The following is a 24,827-nucleotide window of genomic DNA, read 5'->3' as shown; positions in this document are numbered from 1 at the left end:
AAAACGTAGTTAAAACGTGTGTATTTTCCTAAATTATATAAAATATATATATATATATATATATGTAATTGCACTAATGAAATCACTTTTAAACATTTCTCTTATAGGTGAAGTTCTAAAGTACACCGAGTTTCTTAATTGTTTCTGATTTTCAAAGGCTGTAAAACATTAAATATGAGTTTGACCTTCAAATGGTTTTATTGTGAAGAGTGTTGCTCTTAATTTCTAGGTCTGACATTATTGGTCAGAATACAGGTTTATTCTGCACACTCATTTCCCAAACTTTTCCTGCTTTAAAATATCATATAATGTGTGTATACACACACACACACACACACACACAAATAAAAGGTCTTTCAAGCGTAATTGTTAAAAGTTCCATCCTGTGTGCATATGAGTAGAGATAGAGAACAACAATGTCTTTCCTTGTTTTCCAAAGACGAACACGTCGTTTTATTAATTTGCACGACATTTCTGTAAAATATATAGGACGCTACTTAAAGATCTTCTCCCTCTTCATTCTTTTTAAAATTTATTTCTATTTAAAGAATAATTTTGAATAGACCTTATTATTGGAGAGCTGACTCATTCTGTTAATGTTTTTATAACTGGATTTTTAGTACAATGTGGATGTTTCAGGCGTCCCAACTAGCTGGGTCAGGATGAGTTAGGCACCAATGCTTTGCCTAATGACCCGCAGAGCCCCGCACGGTGTCCCGCACAGGGAGGGGCCCGGAATGCATGCATGGACTTGCCCCGAAGTCTTTGTGGGAGGACGCTGGGTGCCAGCACTCCCTGAATCCCGCGGGTTCGGGTCACATGAGTGCACACAGAGGTTACGGGTTTGACCCCGGCGAGCAGCGGACCAGCGCTATTCGCTAGGAAACACGAACACGCCGAGATGGGCGGACCGAATCTACCCGCGGATCTGACCTGGTTCCCTGACTGCCACCCACAGGAGGTCGAGTAGCTACTGAGCCTGAATTTTAAGGTCTCACATACGACATAACAACATTCATTCCAAAACGTCTTACTAGCAGCTTCTGTTGATAAGCTATGATTTTCTTCCAGAATGCTGACTCGGGGGCCTCTGGCTCCCCGTATCTGTGTGTGTGCAGCGGCCGGAGCTTCTGTTTGCCTTTCTCTTCCTTGGCTTTTTCTTCTTTTTCCCCATTTTCTCCCCTGTGAACACAGATGAACACATATATGCCATCCAGAAAGCAAAGGGTAGGGTTTGTAGCGAAAAATACAAATGAACAGATATTTAAAAGAGTATGCTTTTTGAAAACAACTTTCTCAGTATACAGACGATGCATGAGAACTGTACTTTTGAAACCTACGTAATTTTATTAACTAATGTTATCCCAATAAAATTAATAAACGTTAAAGAAAACTACTTTCACTTCCAATGAACTATAATATTCAGACTTTTAAGAATTAGGGCAAGATTTCTCATCATGGCCTCCTACGGATGGATAATTCTGTGAAGTCTGCATCTGAAGGGCATTTTACAGGCGGAAGGGTCTTCGTGTCTGCACACAGCACGATTCCCCTCAAACTGTGAGATACGGTGTTTCATTGAAAGAGAATAATAATGAGCACTTTTTCCACTGTGACTTTCCGACACACCGTATTTTTAAACTATGATTTTGATGGTCAGTCTTGAACACTGGCTAGCCGTCAGGACTTAAAATTAGAGACGTACGCATTTGGTTGTTCACATGTATAAAAATGTCAATTATTAATTTTGCTGCCAATAATGAAATTGGAAACACTAAAATTTGGTATCTAAAATCTAAGTACAAAATACTAATCTTTCATGAAAGTGTATTTATGCATGTGTAGTCACACACACAAAACCTACATATTCAAAACCAACACCTAACCCCAACCTGTGAGATCTAATTGAATATTATTTTTAAATATTAAACGGCTGCCATTGAAATGACTGTGTGTGTGCTCCGTTACACATGTCCACATCTCACGCTAACTGTCATTTATGTGGCCATTTTTATAACCCATCCAAGAGTGCGAGACCTGACCATGAATAGTGCTAACTACAAAAAACGAGCAATGAAAACAGGGCAAAGAAAATGCCGGGAGAGAGGAGAAAAATAAGTAAATAAACTGCTGTGTGAGAACAGCGGCGTTATTGGGACTAAAAAATCTGATTCGCCCGATTTTTAAAAATGTGCACGTAGAGGTATTTAAACCTGTCATGTTATATTTCCAGAAAGCCAGTGTCAGGAGGATATTACACATTCCTGCTGCCTCCTGCCCAGCTCTACCCCTTCCCGCTGCCCTCAGATCGGCCCCCGGGGCGGGCGTTTCTGGGGCGGGGGCGGGGTCTGTCTTTAACAAACTTCCCAGCATGTGTGCGTGTGGCCCGGGACCACCTCTGGACCTGGCTCTCCTCAAGGACCCCGGCTGCGGCAGTCAGAATGAGCGTGTCCTCCCCACCCTCCGAGGGCAGAAACGCAGGTCCTGCTGGAGAGCAGACCACGGCCACCGGCGTCTGTGGGAGCCTCGCAGAGCCTGGGCTTTTCTGCTGAGGGGGAAACAGAATCCAGACGGGGCAGGAGGAAGAGCCTGGCCGGCAGCCCGGGCGGGCGTCCGCGCCGACCCTCAGGGTGAGCCTGCCCACCGAGACGACGGCCCCACCGGCCCGAAGGCAGAGCGCAGCCCAAGCAAGAGCAGCACGAGAAGCCGCACGTACCCGGCTTTGTCAGGCTCCGATTTCTCTTCTTTTTCTTCCTTTTCCTCCTCTTTTGCCTTCTGTTCCTTGAACGGGGCAGAGGGGAAGAGAGAAGCAGGTCGCACATCACCTCTGCATCAGTTCCAGGGGCCCTGCGACCGCGTGCCAAACCGCGACCCGTAAAGGACCCTCTGCCTCCGTCGAGGTGACGCGCCACGCGTGCGTCACGGCTGGGCCCGAGGCCCCTCCACGCACGTGCGCCCCCACCCTCCGTCTCGTTCCAGAAACACCCTTCTTCAGCTCACGCCCCGCCTCGACTCGCTCATCCCCCAGGGCCAGTGACGCCCCGTTCCTAGTGTCACCTGACTGCTGGCTTCCGTCCTCTCGGCAGGTGCAGCCTCCACTGCCTGCGGCTACGCCTCTGAACGGAATGATTTCCCAGCTTTTTCACGAAGGTTCCTTCTCTCTCTCTAATCACTCTCTAAAGCGGCCCGAAGGCACTGACCGCATCTCACATTCACCAATCCCCTGAGATCCCTGGGCGTGACACCTGGGGTGAGTGCTCGTCAAATACCCAGGGACGGAACGGCAGTTCCGCTGGCGGATGCCATCGGGTGGTACCGAAGCTTACGGCTAGGAAAGATAATTCACTAATTTGCAAAGCTGCAAACAGCTGGCATCGCTGACCAAAAAGCCATTTCTCCCGGAAACTCGAGTGATGTGTTGAGCACACTCTGATGCCAGCGCGGACACCGACGGGAAGCTCACTCCCTGTCCCCCCCAGGGTCCTGAGGGCCACTGCGGCTTAGAGGTCAGGAACCTGACACCTGTCTTGCACCTCGGGGGTGGGGAGGGGGTTGCTCTCTGTCCCTCCTGGGGTCAGGTACCTGACACTTGTCTTGCACCTCGGGGGTGGGGACGGGGTTGCTCATGAGGTCGCTGAGGCCGGCGTTCGGGTTATGAGGGATGAGCTTGTACTGTCCTCCTTCTCTCTTCAGATCCAAGCCAAATATGTCTGAGAGGAGGTCGCTTTCCTCCGCCAGCTCCTTCAGGTCCGTGAGGTCCTCCGAGGGCAGGGCGGCCTCCAGCGGCTTCCTCTCGGCCTCCTCGCCGTCTCCCCTCACCTCGTCCTGCGTGGGGTCCGGCATGTTGGCCAGGAGCTCGGCCACTCGGATCTTCTTGGCGCCTTCCACGAGGCTGCCTCCCAGGAGCAGGCCGCAGACGATGCGGGAGAAGCCTCTGAGCACGCTGGCCGCGAAGTGCAGGAGGCTCCGCGACACGCCCCAGTAGGAGGAGAAGAGGGCAGCAGCCATGTCCCTCACCGTCATCTTCTTCACCTTCTTCATCTGCTTCCGCAGGCTCTTCAGGCTGAGCATGCGCAGAAGGGTCAGGGCGTTGTGCCTGAGGGCGAGCAAGGCGGTCGCGACGGTCAGCATGGAGAAGAAGGCCATGCGCGGCCCCTGCTCCTCGGGCTTCTCCGCCTCGCTCTCCTCTTTGCTGGCCGAGCGCTCGTTCAAGTCCGACTCCGAGATCTGGGCCGCCAGCTGCATCTCGAAGATGGTGTCCTCGCAGAAGTTCACGAAGAGCTCCATCTTCTCCTTCTCGCCGCCCTCGTTGACCACATCGAAGATGAACTGCCTCTTGGACTCCTTGACCTGCGGCTTCTCCCACTGCGTCCGGCTGGACTTGCTGATTTCGAAGTAAACCCTCTCGATGCGCTTGGCGCTGCCCATGATCTCGATGCGGCCCAGGAAGGGCTGGAAGTAGTTGAGCACGCTCTCGGCCAGCTCCAGGAAGGTCTGCAGCCGCGTGTCGTTGGGCATGTGCTCGGAAAGGTTCGTCAGGAGCACGGCGACGTTGAAGCCGATGTCCTTCGCGGGCTCGTGGAAACGTTTGACGAATTCCTCGTAGTCGAGGGTCTCGTTCTCGTCCGTCTCCGCGCAGGACAGGAGGAACTCGGTCTCTGACTGCGTGTAGTGCTTGTGGCTTTCCATCACTTTGTGGAACTCCCTCTTGGAAATGACGCCCTTGCCATCGGGGTCATATTCCTTAAATGTGTCAGAGGATGTCAAGTCCTTCAGTTTTAAGAACATGTCGAAGAACTTGAGAATCATCTCCACGTTGTTGGAAGACTCCACAAGCATGTCGACCATCTGCTTGCCGATGGTCCCGTTCACGACGTTACCTGGTGGGAGAGATCACACGTGTTCAAAACGAGTACCTGCGCAAGCAGCGTCACTAGAGAAGTGACGGATAGGCCTCCCTGTCTGGCTCGAGGATGGCCCTTGGCGACCTCCAACACGTAAAGTCTTGGGAAAACCCGGATAATTACTGTGATTACACAAACACACGCAAAGCCGTGTTTGCAAAGTAATTAGACTAACACACGTAAAACAAAGGCTGACTATTGTTTTCCTTAAACCGATCAAAGAAGCGACAGGTTTTAGGACAAGGAAAATGGAAAAACATTTATATCCCAAAGCCTGACCTGAAAACTACCCTCATATTAATAACGAGCATTTCCGCAGCCTTTCAGGGTGGAAAAATCACTCCTTACGCACAACACCCGTTCATACGTCTGTGAGGCAGGTACTTTTTATTCATTCTAATTTTATTATTGAGGAGACCGAGGTTCAGCAAGGCACGTGACGCAGTTGTTGAGGGTCAGTGCCAGACTTCTAACAGGGCCCTTGAGAGCAAGTTGCATGTGGTTTCAATTTGAAACGTACAGCATCGCTCGGCATTCCTTCAGGGTCCAGAAGGCTTACAGTCAGGAAAGGGCGGATCACTGATAAGCTTGAGAAAATTAGACACTATTCTAAATCAGAATCGTGGGATGCGTTTACCCCTGTGTAACATCCAGACAGACAGAAGAAGGGGGAGAAGGGTGCTCGCTGAGAGGTGTGCCGAGCCCGTCTGCGCAGCAGCGACCACCGTGGCTGACAGCGTGCGCCCCCCCCTCACCCGGCTGAGCGGCCCCCCTCGCCCAGCCGAGCGGCCTGGCCGGGCTCTTAGCTTCTCCGCATCGCGGTTCCTCACGGGTCAAACAGTGGTAATGACACTATCGAACTCTGAACCCCGGTATTAGGGTAACGTAAGGACTTAAACCAGGCGCGGGCACATTCTAAAGAGGAGAATTTTAAGCTGTGGCTGCTGCCGCCGCAGTGCCTGTGCTCATGGTTATTATTTAGACTAAACTTGAGCTGCGTTGTGTGAAAGGCTCCTGCGCTCCAAGGGCATAAAGCGGCCGCCAGCAAAGGGTTTTAGGCAAACGGTGAACCTCTGAAGTCCCAGGCGAGGCGTGGCTGCCGCTTAAGCGCAGCGCGGCCCGCACAATGCAAGGCGGACACAAATCAGGAAGGCTTAAGAAAAACGGATAGGCTACAGAATAGCAAACGCTGTTAGTTGCTGTGCTCCTATTCACCAAATTGCACGGAATTCTCATTATCTCCTTGTCACAGAGGAACATGAACAATGGAGGTGTGACTGGGTCACCCGTGCTGGCGGCAGAGCCGGGGACCAAGCTCTCAGCCAGCTGCAGAAGAGACACAATGGCAAAGGAAATGAGGAGGGAAGGCCAGGAGGGCGTGGGGAGGGGGGACGAGGCGCCAGCGTGGGCGGCGTCTCCCGCAGCACCCCGGGGCCCAGCGTGGGCGGCGTCTCCCGCAGCACCCTGGGGCCCAGCGTGGGCGGCGTCTCCCGCAGCACCCCTGGGTCCCACTGCGGGCGGCTCAGAGCAGAAGCTCACACAGTTGGCGTGTATCAGACGCCTGTGGTCCCACTGACTGCTCCCCAACAAATAAATCCTGCCGCTCATCTTCCCGGAGGGCGTCCTCTCCGGGGCGTGGGGTGTCGCTACGGGCAGAGAGCCCCTAGGGGGCCCTAGTGGTTTCCTTCCCGAGGTGTGTCACCGAGACACTCAGGGCTGCTGTTTTTTGTTGTTTTTTTTTTAAAACAAACTTAAGAGTAATAAAACCTCCATAAATCCAAGCATCCGCCACATCTCAGGGTGGGCATTTTATTGTTTGCGGCTTAAACGATCTCGGGAAGCCGAACACGTCTAAAATAAACACATCGATAAGCGTGCGAGGCGCAGCTACCTTCCAGCATGGACAGCAGCATCACCACCATGTCCTTCTGCAGGTCCATCAGCTCCTTTAGCAGCTCGATTTGACTGGAATCCTGAAACCGTGAACACACTGCGTTTGAGATCACGAGGAAGCTGCAGCGAGATCGCCACGCGCTCGACACTCCGCGGACAGGCAGCGGGGGGCGCGACGGAAGCCACAGCCGGCCAGGCGCCCGCCGAAGCCCGCGCCCGGGACCGCACTGTGTGCGGCCGGTTCCGGGTGACGTGTGTGAGCGTCCGCGAGGACACGGCGGGGCGCGGGGCGTGGGATGCGGGGCTGGCAGAGCACAAGGCGCAGGGCGTGGGGCGCAGGGCATGGCACGGGGCGCGGGCTGTGGATGCGGGAAGCGAGGCACAGGGCACAGGGCACAGGGCAAGGCACGGGGCATGGGGCGCAGGGCGCGAGAAGCAAGGCGCAGGGCGGGCTCTCTAGGCTGCGGGACTCTGCGTTCCGCACGCCGACATCTTCCTGTCACTGGGAAAGTCTGCACAGAACGTTTTTCTTTTCTGACTTCTTATACGAAGATGCTGCATATTTTGTAAAAATTAACTTATCTTGGAAAATTAACTTATCCTGGCGTGTAAGTGATAGGAGGTACACTTATCTAACACAAAGGTAACCAAAAATGTCCCTAAGTGTACCCAAAGGCATAATGCACAGTGCATCTTGTCTACTGTTTTTATTAAGTTCTCTGACATTTCTCTTGTTAAAATTTTCTGGGTTTTTTTGTTTTTGCTTTTGATTTTCACCATGAATTTTTTTAATGACAACAGGTATCATTTTACTCAATTGGATTTCACTACATGTGAAGCTACATTTCTACATTGCTAGAAACATGAAACTTTTTTCTTTCTGAAGAGCTGTTACCTTGACCAAGTCTGCAAACGGGGCGAACAGCCTCCAGGTATTAATGAATCGAGGCCACGCCTCAAAACGAGAGCTCTCTAGGTCCCCGCTGGTTTCCTCAACTTACTAAAATGTCATTAGTGACTGGATGAAAGCATCACGACCTTTCCTTACTGGGCTGAAGTCACCCATAGCTAGATAGTGACAAACAGTCTCTCCTTGACCAAACTCCAGCCAGGCCCCTATGAGCCCTCGTCTCCACTAGGCCCCAACCCTGGTCTACGAAGATGGGAACCAACACTCGCAGAGTGTCTAGCAGCTCAGGGCCATGTCCCCAGATGACCCTGCCCCCTTAGAGTGCCCTCGAGGCTGCCAGAAAGCGTACTGTCTGTTCCACCACCTGAGGACCCGGCCTCTGTCCCCGGTCTCCGTGGGAGGGAAGGAGCCTGGCTTGGTGACTGCCACCTGGCAGACACAGCTGGCCTCACAGCAATGACGTGGACCGACCCTTTTTAACTTCCATGACTCCGCTGAGGCCCAGCTCACCTTCCACAGCCCCTCACCTTCCCTTTAAAACACCCAGTCACCTCTGTGCAAATCTCTGTGCAAATCTGTGAGTTCACACTGGCCTCTCTTACCTACAGCAACAGTTACTGTTGGTCACAACCCGCCCTGACCCTTCAGCCAGTGTCTGCTCTGATTAGCTCTGACGAGATGCTCCTGCGTTAGGCCGGGGCAGGGGTGAGGATCCCCAGGCTGTGAGAGGAGAAAGGCGGCCTAGAGGGGGCGGGCGCCGGCCCAGCGACGGGACGTGGGAGTGAAACCCCCCGACTTTGCATCCGGCTCTTTCCTCCACCCGAGCCTGGCAAGGACCCGAGCCCTGACACGCGTGTCGGCTGGCAGGACATCCAGCAAAACTCGCCGCTTCAAAGAGACACAGTCACTCAAGATCTACATGAAGAATTTTTCTACTTATGCGTCTCTTAGCTTCAAATAAAACAGACATAATAGCGGGAAAAACATGCTGATATTTTCAACGTGTTCCCAAATGAACATTAAAACGTGTTGCAAAATCTACTTTTTACTGGCTTATCCTTACGGTTACTTTTTTCTCTTTGATTTTCGCGAAGTTAAATTTTCCATTAGTGTGTGAGGGCTGTCTACTGAGAAACAGTGGCTTGTTTCAACCCTGTAACAAAATCCCCCCGGCTCAGCTGGCCTGGTGGCAGCCGAGAAGCCTCTCCAGGGGCGGGGGAGGGAAGACCCAGCAGGAAGTCACAGAAGTGGCCATGCAGGGTCGGAAATGGTTCAGTGTCCGGAGACTACACTCTCCCATTTCTCCATGAATCCAGTTCCTCAACGTCTAGTGTTCTCAGTTCTGAATAACGGTCCCCCCTATTCTCAGCGTGCATAAAATTCTTCTAAAGAAAATGTTTTTAAATGAAGGGTAAAAGATGTATAAGGAACTAATCTAAGAATGACAGTATTCGAACAGAGGAAAGCATGTGTCATTTGCCAGTGATCGGTCTCCAGCCTGGCGTTGAGGGGGCGGGAGGCGGCTGACCTACCTGAGACAGCTTCATCTGCATGTGGGCAAACACGTGCAGAAAGCCCACCACCGCGTCCCAGAGCCGGCTGTGGGCCAGACTCTGCTGGTTGCCAGTGCACGGGCCCTGCAGAGAAATAAATACAGCAACCGCGTCATTCCCGACCTTCTCATCCGCCAAGGCGAACTTGACAACAATAGGGACGGAATGATATCTTGTCACCAACACGTTATCTGCAAAGACAGAACCCAAAATGAAAGAGACGCAGCGGTGGGAACGGCACAGTGCCCTCAGGCGTGAGCACACGCTTCTCTGAAATGTCTAATACAATAAATACAAAAAAAAAAAAACAGTTTCTCAACAGATTTCAGGTTCTGTTTCTCCATAAATAATAACACACGAACAAAAAAGAAGGGTTAATCGTTTCATTTTCTCCTGGCTTTGATTTCCCCTAGAGGAGAAGGGTAAGATTCAGTTGTTTTGGCTGTTGAATCATATCGACCAGCACTTACTACCTTGTACGAAAAGAATCTGGGATTATGCTTAAAATGAGAGCGATACTTCATATAGCTAAAAAGTAACCATGATAAAGCATTCATATAGACGGGGAAAAAACGTTCCATGCTTTATTAATCGTACAACTGTTGACAAATCATACAACCACTGAGATTTTGAAAGATTAATAATTAGTCTAACTTTATGAACCCAGAATCCGAGGGCATCGGAGCCTAACCTTGCTCTCAAAGTGACCTCTGTGTGGTACTAGAGAGTTGGTTACAGCAGGCAGAAGGTTCGGATGGAGCCAATTTCTCTTCTGACTTCCCAGGTAAAAATTATGCAATCTCTAAGTTTTGCAAACACGTTCACATCAACCAGGAAAATAAATAACGAGATTTCAAAAGAAAAAACATATACGACACAGTTCTTAACTTTCAATTTACTCATTCCTTTAGACAAATGACTCGTAATAAGGGAGAGCATTAAAACTTTAAGATTCCACTCTAGAAACAGTGGCCAGAAGAGATGGCCGCACTGAGGACCCTGAAGAGTGCGGAAATGGGGCTGTCCTGCGTCGGCTTCTTGGTGGCCTCACAGCTGAACAGGACAGTGAGTGCCAAGTACATCCACGTTCCATAGCAGGGGCCAGACTCGGCCCCGCTGACAAATGGGAGACCGAGGAGCCCTGGACAGAGCGTCCCCCCACCCCCCACCCCACTCCCACTCCGGCCGCAGAGGGAGAGGGAGGGCTGCTCCTCCGGCTCCTGACGCCAGGGACGGAGGAGGCCAGGGAGGACCCGGGAGTCCTCGCCTGTCCTGAAGGCGGTGCGTAAGGGCTGGAACTAGGAGGCGTGAAGCACGGAGTGACAGAAGAAGGACTCGTGTTTCTGACGGGGCGACCCGGCAGGTGGCTTCCGAGCTCCAACCCTGCCCACGAGACTCTCCGGAAGGGGAGGGGGTCCCAAGGCGGGAGGAGCCGCCAGACACAGTCTGTGGGATGACTTGAAACTGGGTGGGAAAGACGCATTTCCGGACACCGAGGAGCTGACGGGAGGGGAAGGGGACAGAGGGAGCCTAAAGGGGGACAGTACAGAGGCCCAGACCTCACTCTCGGCTCCAGCCTCAGCCCTGAGGCCTTTCTGGCATGCGGTCAGGCCCACGGGTGACGGGAGGTTCCATGCTGGATAAGGGTGAAGTGACTGTGCCACTGCGCTGTCACTGAAATGGCACTCGTCTTGTGACAAAATGCTGAAGGAACTCTGTCTGTCTGAGAGGGGCCAGTGCACAAGATCCATGCGAACACCGGCAAGGCAGCGGTCCCGGGAGCCCGTGTGACAGACGGCGTGAGGGGAAGCCGGCCGCGTAGCTTACGGCCTAATGGACTCGCCCGCCCGTGCTCCAGGCCGCAGCGACTGTGCAGGGGCCGTCAGTCCTGTCTGGCTGTTACAGTCACGCTGCCGTCACAGCAACGGCCTGCCGGGACTGCCCTGTGGTCCCAGCCCGGCCAGCTGTGCTCCTGCCACCAGCCCAGGAGGCCACTGCTGGACACCAGAACGCCACTGCAAGGACATCAGTGTGACTTTTCTTCAAGTCAGGAAACATTTTCTTCATGTGGCATTTAAGGTTTTAATCGAAAGCTAAACTACTTCAAAGAACGAAGATCTATAATCCCTGGGTGACCAAGAGCTGTGTGCAACATGTGACAGAGCCGCACGCCCACGGCCGAAGCACCCACGTTTCCTCCTGAACGCGAAGCTCACAGGATGCACCTCGCAGGCGCGGCCGACAGCTGCTCACGCACGTGCCAGGGACACCTGCCAGGGACACCGGCCCTTCCTACTGCTTCACCTGCTCACTCACGGCCTGCACAGTGCCCACAGCACCCACACCCGTGCGGCCACCGCCCCGAAGGCCGGCCGTGCTTTCCCGTCGACCCTCATGGGGCGAACTTTCTTTTTTCTCTCATGGTCTAGGATCTGTGACGATGCCATGTCCTCCTGCTCACGTGCTTCCTCCCCCATTATCAAAACTGGAACGGGCTCTCGCGGTAAGACCTTTACGTGGATGGTTTGGATGCCCCTCTTACGTAATTCTCTGTATTAGCAAGAACTGAATCGAAGGCAACATGCAATGCCGCAGTCCAAAAAAACACGAATGGCTGCGATTCACAGCATCGATAACCACCAGTGAGTACGATGCTAAGACAAGCATCTTCAAAGCACATTCGCTAACTGCAATGTGGTAACCTCAAACAGGAAAAAGACATTAATGAAAAAACTGGTAAAACCAGAATAGGGTCTGTAACGTAGTTTACAGGATTGTGCCGATGTTAATTTCTTAGTCTTGACGAATGTGTCATGGTTACATGAAACGCCAGGGTTAGGGACAGCCGTGGGTTGTGTGTGAAAGCACTCTGTACTGTCTTTGTAACTTTTCCATATATCTAAATTATCCCAAAATAAGTTTTTGTTCAAATATGTATTTCAGAAATGATTAATTTACATAAAAAATGTCACAGAAACAAGGAGTAATGAGAAGTTAAAAAATGAACAAGCCATAATAAGCCATGCTCCTTTGCCTACTATTCCTTGAATGTTCATATCAATAAATTAGAATAAAGAATGTTTTATGTAGTGAGAGGTTAATGATGCTTCTACTTTTATATAAATTCAAGAACCTGACTTATTTTTGGGACCAAGAAATGCCCGCTCTTGGTCGAAAAGTCACGTGAGTTTCCTTCGTTGCACAGAAAGCCTCTTCCTGACTGTTTCTGTGAAATTCACTGGCGTGCTAAGGTCATCGGTCACTCTCAGTTAGTCGGGACAGCTCACGTTGAGCGGGCCTAATGCTTCTGGACGTGGATGGGGCCCGTACAGCAATAACGGAAGCCGGGCAAGATACGAAAATTGGACTGACACTGATTTAAAATTCACTTTTAGTTAAAGAAAAGTTATTAGGATGATCAAGTGTGGCTTTTCCATTTTGAAATGTCGAAATAAGGGTCCTGGTTCCCACCCTGGGAGAGACTAGAAAAGGTGAGATTCTTCCGAGGTAGGACACGGGCCGCCCACCTCCACTGCCCTAAGCCATGGCCGGCCTCACTGGGCCACGAGCCCTTCGTTCACTAGGCAGTCATCCTCGAACCCCTGTGGCCGCGCCAGCTCTGGGGCACAATCTGTCATGTCTACGTAACTTCCTCCCCCTCCGAGCTTACGTCTAGTCTAGGGAAGCAAACTATAAATTCCTGCCTCCCGCTTCTCCTTAGCACGTGGGACTTCAGTGGGGCGACTCACTGAGCCAGAGTAAATATGTCCCTGGAGATAGAAGATTCAAAGAGGAGGTGACAGACTGGACAGCTAGGAAGGAGCAGAGTTGTGCTGGTTGGAAAAAAAAACCAACCGAATTTTATAAAATATTTTCAAAATCTGCAGGTTAAGACAAGTTTAGTTCAAAAAGAATATGAAACAAATCAATGTTTTTGTTTTTTTTTTTAAAAAAGGGTATATTCTTCATAGTATTTGGAAATTTACCTATGTTATACATGATTACATTACATAATTATATAATTACATATTCAAATAAGGTTTTAAACACTGCTTTCTGTTTTTATAAAGTTTCTATGAAACCTCGTCCTCGCTTTTCCAGAAACACTATAAAAAGCGGTTGGTTGCCTTGCCCCCCCAACCCCCACCCCCTTCCAACACACACGCCGGGCCCCGGAGAGACCAGTCACCACACGGTTCATGCCTCCGAGAGCTAGTGACACCTCAGTCTGCCAAAGCGCGGAGTGAGCTCATTTCTCATAAGTTCACACCTTGACCTAAACTCTGAATTGCCCTCACTGGCTAGGAGCCTGGGGATGGGTGACTGGAAGTGGGGATGTGGCGGGAAGACACTCAGGCGCACTGCGCTCTCCCACGGACTTCGGCGCTGGCCAGCGGACTCTGTTCTCTTTCTTTCCTCCAATAGCAGCAGCGTTCGAAGGTTTACCTGAATGTACTCCGTGAGCGTGTTGAAGACTTGCTTTGCGACTTGAATCGCTTTGGAGAAATTCCTCTGTCCTTGCTCGTCGATGACATCTTTTCCGGAGTAAAACCAGTAGAAATCGCTGACCGACTCCTGCAAAAGCGAGACACGGGGTTCAGGCGCGTTCTGAAGAGACCAGGGACCTGTCGGTTTTCAACTCTATGATACGAAACCGTTTCAAATACCAGATTTGGCAGTGAACAAAAATATCTGTGAATTAGATATGATTCCCAACGATTTTCTACATGCGCATTATGGCAACGTCCTTCCTAGATATAAATAACCACTGGAGAGAAGAGAAGCAGCTGAAACCTGACTTTGAAAATTGTCCTGTGACCTTGAACTTCACAAACAAGGATTAGTCAGATTAATGCATATTTAAACCCTGAGCGGTTACATCTTTACTACGTGAGCACAGAAATAAGATAAACCGTGGAACAATACTTTTGGGTTACAGATATCTGGCCTCCCGTTTCTCCAAAAACGCCACTCACGTTTTCTTGGTGAGGACCCCAGGGTGTTCCTGCTCCTGTAACAGCCCCTGGAGACACTGACCCATCACTTACAAACGCTGACAGCACCTGCCAGCAAACGGCCAGCTAAGAGCGATCTTCCCAGACAGGACGTTTTCAACCATTTCTATTTTGAAGGAATTTTAACCAGCTAAATAAATAATGTGATTCACACTAGTGTGTAAAGTACATTTGGGTTTTGAGATATGACTTAAAAAAAAATCACAAACATGTTTTAAGCAACACTTCTTGAGCTATTCGCTTTAAAAACAGACTTTTTTCCCCATTAAAGTAATAAAGTGTTGTGCTTTTACGTACTCACAGATTTAGGGAAAAACTGAAAGTTTGTACAATTTCTTAATGCACTATACCTGGCTTCTCTAATAAATAAAAGTTACATCAGGTGCTCATTACTGTGGAGGCCTGCATCTCAGATTCGGCTTTATTAACAAAAAAAGGTTACTACAATGTTAAAGAGATTTTTTAACCGACTGTGTGTCAAGCTGAATTTTAAAATCATTTCAAATATTAGGATGGCTGAAAAGAACTAACACGAGAGTATTAAGTTTAAGTATGTGGGAGGTGGTCTGAAAGCTTTCTTTCCCACTCCTGAGAAGGTTTCAAATATTCACACGCACCCCACCCCATTTATCTATCAACTGCAGAAGAAGCAGAACATGCAAGTGCTTTCCAAATAAAAATAAAATTTCAAATGTCATCAAGGTAAAAAATTTAAGGGAAAAAGCACACACTTTCAGAAAGAAAACAATATGCGAAGTCGATCCAGGATCAGAGACAGAGACGACAGTCATAGTTTGACCCCCAGACTTGGTGAGACTGTGACCAAACACAAAACATCTCGAAAACTCCTGACGGGTCACGAATCAAAGCACGTTAAAACACGTCAGCGTCCCACACTCATCTGCCATGTTATTTCAATGAAGCAGCCCTTTGCTTGTCACTAAGGTGTGCGAGGCAGCCCGTACCTGGACTCTCAGCAGGTAATCGACGGTGGAGATGATGATGTTAACAGTTGTGTTGTTGCCAGTCTGCGTTCTCAGGTAATTCTGAAAATCTACGTAAGATCAAAAGATGTTATTACAGGTCATTCCAAAGTTTAAAATGAATTGTTATCTGAATAACTCCCAAAGCAAATGATGTCTCCCGCAAAATCACTGTGGCTAAGAGTTGTGTTTTATCTGACAGTTTTAATATGAAATAATTTTAGTTTCCATAAAAGGTGAATGACCACCCCATAAACATGTCTAGGTGCTTCATGGAACACCAATATTCAATTTTTGTCTAAGAGGCTGCTGACACGTGCTCCCTGACTCCCAGCCCTAGAGCCTTGGGCATGGGGAGGACCAACAGGACTGCCGACCCTCAGGATCTAGCATTAAATTATTTATCCAGGAACCATTTGTTCCGCAGTCCTGCGCTCAGTGCTGGGGAAACAAAGATAAAATTAAGCCCCAGTTCCTGCCTTCATGGATGCACTAGCCTGATAGAGAGATAGGTATATGAACAATGACCACAAGTGCATCTCCAGTCAGAGAAGTGGTACATAGGAAATAAAGCTACATATTCTCTGTAGATGTCTATCTAATCTGTGTGTCTTTCTTCACCTATGACCTGTCTTCTCTAACATAAGAACGGATAAGAATTAGTGTGCAGGCTACAGAGGACTTTGAAGCAGCAACACGGCATATAAAACATCACAGCACCCGTGCATCAGAGTGATGCTCGAGGTCTGTTTGCTGACTCCAGGGACGAAGCACATTTGGAACTAACAGGCTCCTGTCACCACTGGCTTCAGAACACTTACTCCTCGGTGTCATCGTCCAGCCTTGGGTCTCACAAACCTGAGTTGTGTCCCTCACAAAGCAGCTGCAGGAAGCGGAAGAGGTCACAGGTGAACTCATCATCCTGCAGGACCTTTTCTCCTGCAGAAAAATCCAGACATTACTAATCCCCTCAGCATGTCCCTCCCGGCTGGACCCGCCTCCGTCTGTCACACCTGTGTGTCAGCCTAGCATCTCTCTGAACCATAACCCATCACAGATCGCAGCCCCTCCTCCGTCTGGAGCCCATGAGGGCATGCGCTGGGCAGACAGGTGCCCGCTATCTTTGTCAGAAAAGAACACTGAACCTTAAAACTCAGATTTCTCTCTGAAAAAATGGCATGGGTTTGGCAACATTTTAGAAACATCCCGAAGATTTGAACTGTGCTTTCTTTGTCTTTTTTTTTTTTTTTTTTTTTGGTAAGATGGGTACAGAAATTATTTTGGCATCTCTTACAAATGTTAAAGTTAAATCGCATCCTCTGCCTCATGAAAAACTAAGTACATTTGCGGGGCAAGCATGAAGGGCTCAGATGTTTCCCCGGTATTTCGATTTAAATGTATCTTGATTGTGAGTTATTTTCAAAGCAAAACACGAAGAAACAAATAACAACCACCGAAAAGACACCGCACCACACAAACGCAAACTGATTTCAAAAGCACGGAGTGTCAGTGAAAAAATGCTCGACATATGAGTGTCTGCTCTGGAATCTAACGTTGTTCAGAAAGCAAAAGGACGAAAAAATGTCGTTTGGCAAGTGAATGAATGTCTTTACGTATTGAAAAAATAATAACTTTTCAGACTGGAAATACTTTGGGTTAAGAAAGAAAACTAGGCGGCGATCGTGTGTTTAGCGAAAGGTGCGAATGATCGTGATGACAGAGCCAGTGGACTTACCGGTGTGCGGTCTGTGACTTTCAAAGTGACAGGCTTCATGTAATGGGAGGTTAGGAGGCAAAACCATTTTGAAAACTAATATAAACATTAAAAAAAAAGTACATAAAAATCACTGTACTGGTTTTCCTATAAGCTTGTAAGATATGATATTTGGTGACCAAACTATAATCACCAGGTACACGAATCAGTCCTGTGGCAAGCTTAAGCATTAAATGCCCACTGTTTGGAATCACGGACATGGCTGATGGGCCCATTCCTCAGTGTTTACGTGACAGGACAGGGAAATGAGGGAGAACAGCCTAGGCTAACAAGCAAGCAAACTCTTCGTCAATGATACTCAGTATCATTTCATAATCTACTTTAATCAGAAGAGTCTTTAAATTGATATTTAAATCAAAATATTTTCAGCTACATAGATCGATTCTTTTCTGGTGAGCCCATATAAAATGTTTTCTTTCCCCAGAAAGCTGAATCGATAAACCATTTATATACTTTCGATGCTCATACAGTCAATGTGGAATGAGGAACGCTTGATAGAAAGTATTCAGCAAAGGTGATATTAAAATAAACTCCACTTAGTCTACCTGTGGACCTAAAACTGCTCTGATTTGCGACATGAGGTTGTAGCTACTGTCACACGCACCAGTAACTTCACATGCATAAGGACAGCAGGGGGGGGTGGGGCCGAGCCTCTAAGGCCACCAGGTGAACCAGGTGTCAGGTAGGTGCTACTGTGTAAGGAACACATCTGTGTCTTCTGAAAGTGGTGCAGAGAGGAGACGCAGTGACAGAGACGGGGGACGGCGTCCTGTCTGTGGGGGCCGCGGGAGCCCCAGCCGCTTGGTGATGGATGCAAAAGAAATTCCATTGGAAGATGGGAACTCAGATGAGTGACAAGTCATGAAACGGAGTAAGATGTAGTTGAAAGTGCTCTACGTTCCTAGAATAATAGCATTTGTGGCAGCTGCTGGATGGACCCACGTGAAAACTCTGAAGCGCACTCCTTGGCCTTCTTTTTGAATTGAAAGGGACTTACGATTTCTGATTCTGTGATAAAATGAGAATTATTTTAATGTTGTTGCTGATGGTGAGCTGCTTCTTTGCACCTGAGTTTTCTCATCTATAAAACGGGGACCATGGGCACTGTCCACCTGATGGCTCTTCATAATCTATGTGACCATTTGTACGAACTGTGGGAAGGTTAGAGTTAGCGGCATAGGGGACGGCGCTGAATAAAGATCGCGCCGACGTCCGATGGGATGAACCGTATTTATTACGTGTTCGTATTTTCGAAAAGTCATTTGAATTTTAATGGATCAAAATGGTCTCAAAAAATAAATTTTCACTTGGAAATAATACCAGGTAGACCTTATTTATTTAAGCTACCAGTAAAAATTAATTCCTATTTCAGAGATCTGATAAAGTTAACACACTTTTAAAGGTCACGGTTTTACTCACGGTTGGTTGACCCAATTAATACAAAAGGACACAAGCATTTGCTTAAGTTCAATAGAACGTCCATGGTCCTGGCTCAGTTTGTGGCCTTATATCCAGACAAATCTTGGTTTAATCGTTATTAGCTGTCAATCATTAATATTGATAATGACCAATAATTCCTAATAAAAGTTAATGAAATAAATAAAAAGACTATTTAGTATATGTGTAAAAACAATAGAATTAGGATAAATAGACTTTAGAAGCCGAAACCCCTTAGTTGTAAGGTCTTTTCACCGCGGTATCACCAATAATGAAAAGCTAAAGGGTCAGTAGCATGAACCCTAAGAATTCCCCGTAAACGCTTGTTAAACAGAACTCAAGAGCCCTCCGCTGCCGTGGAGGAAATAATTCTGATTCCTGACCTTTAGAGGACTTAATTTCTATTTTGTATACTGGCAAAACTGAAGGACTAAGGCAAACAATATTTTTAAATAGTGAAAAGTCAGGTATTTGATTCCACGTGGGTAACTTTAACGTCATTGCTCAAATGGCTTAAATGTGGCTGTTTAACTTATAACACAGTTCAACTAGCAAATAATAAAAATTTTTAAACAGATTCACAATGAATACTTAGTGACTGCCGTGTGCCAGCCACCGTGCTAGACATATTTTCTCATCATTTCATTTCAGATTTACAATAATCCTATAAATCAGCTGATATGAATCCCATTTTGTGGTTCAGTAAACAACTGAGAAATTAAGTAATGTTCACTAATGTCCTACGAATGTCGCTATTAACGTGTTAAAGGTTTGAATAAACATTCATTAAGTGCCTTGCTAGGTACCTTGTGAGGTTAAAAAAACTAATGGACATAATCCCTAACCTCACCAAGTCCTTAGTCTAATGGAGAGACAAGTAATGTCGTAGGATTTCAACATTATATGGTCTTTCTGAATTCACTGTGCCATAGTTTCAAAACTTCATAAAGGTCTTTTCAGTAATAAAGAGGGTCACTGGCTAATCCTTGATTACATGCACTATATGTTATTTAAAGCGTGAACTCCTACTTGCTTTTGCCAATTTTAGGGCCCAAGGAAAATGTTTTCTAGATGTGTGGCTTTGAGAAGGTCAATCTCTGACTGCCTGACTTCACAGGGTAGTTGAGAGAATCAAATTAGTTCAAATAAGTATAACTGCTTTGAAATATGCAAAGCACAATAAGAATAAGTGTGAAGTTTCAATGATGTGAAGTCGTAAGTTTGAAGAAACCTATATTTCTAAAATAGAATTTCAGTAGCTTAGACTCTGCAGATGCTGTTCCCTTCCACTGAAAGGCCTTCCTTCGCTTCTTTATCTATCAGACAAACTCCTACTTCTGGCCACCGGTCACTTCCCATACCCCTGCAGGTAAGTATTGCACCTCATATATGTAGAGTGCTGTCCTGATGTTATCTGTTTACTAGTCTGTCTGCACGAGCCCCCTAAAAAGCTCCAATGCCTAGGACAGCCAGTCAAATTCAAATGAGTGTTTCGAAGTTTAAAAACTGTGCCAGGATGCTAAGAAAACCTATTTAGTGCCATGAACCAACTCACGGGCTTTCCCTGAGGAAAAAGTGTGCCTACAGGAATGGCAGATGTGTGGTCAGACCCAAGCGTTGGCACTGGGCTGTACTTATGAAAGGACTCTGAAAATCTGGGGTGAGAGATAGCCAATAAATAATTAAGCTCTAAAAATACTAACAAAAAGATAGGGTAGCCAATACTGAAAATTTGCTTTAATTATCCTTTTGATTAATTAATTAAAATGGACCCGTTTTGCTTCAACTTCACGTAAACTTGATGAGGTCACTATAAATATAACAGTAAGAACCTCAATGCAGCACATCATCAGATGGATGGAACTTCCAGAAGGTTCACTGGTAGTTAATGTTTTATGTACTTTAAAAAAGCAAACAATTTCTGAGGAATCAGCTCAGCTTTGAAGTTTCATCTTGCTTATGGAGTCTAGGATGATCAAAAAATGATCAGAAAATGAAATGGAGTATCTCCTACTACCTTCCAAGAAGCGTGAGACAAGGAACATTGCACTTTCAAGCTCAGGATGATTTAGGAACGAGGCTAAATGGTTCTGAGGAGAACATAAAACATTCCAAGGTGAAATGAACTTTGGAAGATCCATGTAGGTTTCTGGCTGTAAACACTGTTCCATGTTGAAAGAAAACACACACGACTAAGAAGACAGAGAGGAGACGACACCGAGCACATCACAAGGCTACCAAACACTCCTGCAGAGAACCGTTTTTCTTTTAAAAAAAAAAACACAAGTGAGAGGTCCAGGTTTTTGTAGAAATGGGGCAAATTTAGTTAAGGGGGTGGGTAGGAATACAGGGCCAGCTTACATGACAATAATCAGTATCAAAAGAATAAGCAGTATCAAAAGAAACATACATGATTAGTCTGAAATCTTTACATACAAACCTTACAGAAACACATATTTCCTAATGGTATCTCAGTACCAGACCGGGAATATCATTTGTTGCCATAGAAAGTTCAAAAGTGATGTTAAAACTTCCACAAAATGCAAAAATTGGCAACAGACTGTTGTCTTTGAAGGGAGCAACAAACAGTAGGTAAGAAAGACAAAAAATACTACTTAAAAAAAAAAATACTACCTAAGCCAAGATGCTGGGCACAAAAGCAGCCCCTAGAGAACACTGAGAGAGTGTGTCTTTGGTGGGGGGCGGGGAGGGGGGACTTGGCTCCTGAAACTGGTATTAAACGGTGTGGGGCAGAGGGCTTGTGTTTATCCTGGCCCTGACACTTCGCTGTGCGACCCCGGACAAGCCATGTAACCTTTCTGTCCCTCAGCCTTGTTATCGATAAAATGGGACAACACTTCATTGGAGGGATGTGGGTGTCAGAAAGTTCATGCGCTTAGCGCTTAGGTTGCACGCTTTCATGGCTTTATAATTTACGGCCATTTTATCATCACCAGGAAGAGATTGAGCCTAATAAAGGCAGTGGTTAGGAGGAGCCTTAGCTCTGCGGGACTACGGTCTGCAGGCCGAGCCTGCTCTGCAGGGGCCTCAGCCTCTGAAGCCACCACATCGCTGAGGGACGCAGGCTTTTCAGCCTGTTCTACATCGTCCAGGAGGGATGATCGACTTTCCTCCTCCTACAAAGGTCAAAACTGTCTTCAACTTTTGTAGAATCTGAAACAAAAGATGGCCATGGAACCGAAATTTTTTAAATATGCCAAAAACTAGAGTCCGCGAAGTTCTGGACCTGGGAACTGGCTAACGTCCGCAGAGCTGGTGAATCGCACTGCGCATGCGCTCAGCAGGTGTCTAATTAAGGCGACAGTGTGATCAGAAAGCACGATTTAATCCTGGCAGTGCCGCTGATGAGCTACGTGCTATTTAAAAACCCCATCTCTCCCGTATTCCCATTGTACATAAGGTCTTCCAGAAGCTATCTGAAACACCACTGCCATCTTGCTATTAGGAGTTTGAAGAATAAATATTTGCTACTATTTCTACCATTCTCTGAATTCGATCTCAAGAATCAAAATTAGTTTTTATGTCAAGACGGTTTTTAATGTGTGATTTTTTCAAAGGAATAGCGGAAAACCGTAGTGCTCCCAGCACTGGGAAGGGAACTGGCAGGCCCGCGGGCCCCGCACCCCAGTCCGGGCGGCCAGACAGCCACGGGAGGCCCCGGGCGGACGCCCCACGGGGGACGCTGCCCACGCCCGCGAGGCATCCATTCTCACAGCAGTCGCAAACACTGAGTCTACTGGAAATGCTTTTAAATGAAAGACACAGAAAAAACGAACTCAAGAACATAATTTTCAACGCGTGTCGCCCCTTCATGTATAATATGTTAATAACTGCATATCCTCACAGAAAAAGGAAAAAAGGAAAACTTAGTACGTCCCTTTTAAAAAAACAGCAGGATGCATCATGGTGAAAATGAAATAATCTACTTGTTAAAACAGTCTATAAAAGGACAAATGCGCAAAAATCGTCACTATCAAGACTGTCCACAAATCTCACAATGAATCAAGGAACAAATAAATAAGAGGAAGCTCATCTACCACGATTTTCACACTCAAGAGCGATGACTGAGGAGGATCGGAACTCACAGGAGTCCAAAGAAAACGAGGAAAACGAAGAGCTGAGGTTTTGCTTTTCTTTTGTGATTTGTAAGAAAATAAAATAGAAAACGTGTTCATCAGTTTGGGAAATATTTGCGTATGTGTGCGTTGAAAAATAATAAACAAATCAAACCATCTCATCTTGAGAAATGTAACTAATTCTCACATCAGGATGGTCATTCTCACCCAGTTATTTCTGATTTGGGGCCACAAACATAATTCCAACCCACCATGTCTGGCTGGCAACAGAGAGAAAACCCAGTAAAGTAACCCTGGGTGGCCACTGTCCCCTTGTAGGGGCTGAGACGACAGTGACTAAGAATGATCGATGAAATCGTGTTCAGAGCTTTTGCAACATTAGGCCACAACTACTGAGAAAAACAAAATAGATTGCTAATCCCAAGACAGGGACATCGGACTGTGAACAGAATTCATTCATTTTTAGGCACTTGACAGCCAGAAAACACCCCAAACTTCGGGGAGATGGTACAGGCAGGTGGATCACGGGCCAGAGATTTGTGGTGGCTCTGAGTTCTCCAGGCGGCGTGACTGTTGATACAAACTGAAGAGCTCCGGCTTGATGTTAATCTTCAGAAAAACTAAGTAAGTTTCGAGTGCTGCTGGTGATTTGTCTTGACGGCTGCTAACAAATATTAGTCGCAACAGTACAACTAATATTTGGTGATTGAACTTATACATTCAGCTGCCAAGCAGAAAATAAAATCGCACAGGACTTATCTAGTAGCAGAAGCATTAGAATATGTATAAATGATAATCTGTAAATACAGCCAGAAATATGCAGCTAATTCTTTTTCCTATTGTGAGAACAAAATTATACAGAGATAATTAGAGAGATTAGTTAAGTCTAAATTATTTCAGAAAGGCACACAGACTAAAAATGGTAGATGGGGAAATATTTACTTTTGGAACAAGATTAGTTTTATAGAAGACCCAATGTTCCAAAAGTAATATATTGATGAGAAAACTCTGAAACACACCAAACAAGCGAAAACAGATAAACATATACGGCCTTACCAAAACTAAATTCATTTAAAAATCAAACACAAAAAAATAAAAACAAATCAATACAAAAATATTGAAGATATTTTTCTTAATAAATACTAAAATGAATGCACGGCAACAGTTATTTCTGCTTTAAGTGCACTGTGCATTAATTTTTTCTAGTTTATACACACATATGTTTATAGAGTGGTTATTTTGTGCACATTTAAATTATGTGAGCAGAGTTATTTCAACACAAACATTACTCTTTAATTTCTCTCATCGAACAATGTGGACTTGCAAAGACGTCTGGACACACGCGGTGGAGTGTAACTGCTCGACGGGAGGTGACGGGGGGACGGGTGTTTTGAGGGGCCCATGGGGACAGAAGGACCCAAAAGCCGGACGTTGCTAAAGGTAATGACGTCCTCTAATCCGGTTCATCCTGGTGTGTTCTTGTTTTATAGTCATTCTCTAATGAGGGTCTTTATCTGCTGCCCGACCAGAGGATGGGCCACTGACCACAGGTCTGAAACACAGAGGAGGCGATGGCCGCTGTGGACAGCTGGGTTTGCGTGACCTGCGTGAGCGCCCAATTACGAACTGTCACTGAGTCGCCCGTGCATGCTGCCCACTTAAAAATAACCTGTATCTGTCTGTATTGAAGAAGGAATTGATAACCGACTCATCTCGCAAAGGACGGGGACAGGTGGCCCTTTTAATTTAAACCATCAATACCTGATCCTTCCTCTGTCACCATTCCGAGTCCTTCAGCTTTGTTCTGTCGCTCAAAGGCATTCAGGTCGAGGACACTGCAATGACAGACAGACACACGTTCAGAGAACTCACGGAATAGTCTCTTTCTTCAGGAGAGCCACCCTCGAAAAACCACACAACTCGGAAGGTGAAGCGCGTGCTACACACGCGGGACCGGGCCCCGGCCCAGGCTGTCGGCCCCGGGGCTGGCGCCCAGATGGCCCGTGGGGGAGCCCCGCGTCCGGCACCCATGGGCTGCAGCTGCGGCTGCCATCACGAAGGGGCAGAGGGACTTAGGGACAGGAGTAATAACTGTCTGTCCAACCAGAAGAGCTCGTGACATTAAGTGTCCAATTTCTTGGTCAAGCACTGTCGGAAGGTTTTAATTACTGTTATAATAGAAAACAACTATCACAAAACAGTTGGTTAAGGCCCATTTTCTTCGAAAAATGAGAAACAGTCTACGAGCTCTCAAATAAAAC

The 24,827-nt window shown here is 47.1% G+C and overlaps 1 protein-coding gene across 1 annotated transcript in view; it reads right to left on the bottom strand.

Annotated features, from left to right (window-relative positions):
- RYR2 (ryanodine receptor 2) overlaps nucleotides 1–24,827 on the bottom strand; it is a 535,670-nt gene that overhangs the window by 28,160 nt on the left and 482,683 nt on the right. Inside the window, exons 82-90 of the mRNA XM_039850351.1 lie at nucleotides 24,328–24,401; nucleotides 16,117–16,197; nucleotides 15,241–15,329; nucleotides 13,707–13,835; nucleotides 9,240–9,344; nucleotides 6,796–6,877; nucleotides 3,583–4,880; nucleotides 2,717–2,781; nucleotides 1,035–1,182 (exon numbers count right to left, since the gene is read on the bottom strand). Coding sequence (XP_039706285.1) covers nucleotides 1,035–1,182; nucleotides 2,717–2,781; nucleotides 3,583–4,880; nucleotides 6,796–6,877; nucleotides 9,240–9,344; nucleotides 13,707–13,835; nucleotides 15,241–15,329; nucleotides 16,117–16,197; nucleotides 24,328–24,401 — 2,071 coding nt within the window. The remainder of the gene's footprint in view (nucleotides 1–1,034; nucleotides 1,183–2,716; nucleotides 2,782–3,582; nucleotides 4,881–6,795; nucleotides 6,878–9,239; nucleotides 9,345–13,706; nucleotides 13,836–15,240; nucleotides 15,330–16,116; nucleotides 16,198–24,327; nucleotides 24,402–24,827) is intronic.

Source organism: Pteropus medius, unplaced genomic scaffold, assembly GCF_902729225.1.
Source record: "Pteropus medius unplaced genomic scaffold, Ma_sr-lr_union100, whole genome shotgun sequence".
Taxonomy (NCBI): domain Eukaryota; kingdom Metazoa; phylum Chordata; class Mammalia; order Chiroptera; family Pteropodidae; genus Pteropus; species Pteropus medius.
Note: the sequence above shows the minus strand (reverse complement) of the source record. Positions and strands in the feature narration are given on the sequence as shown.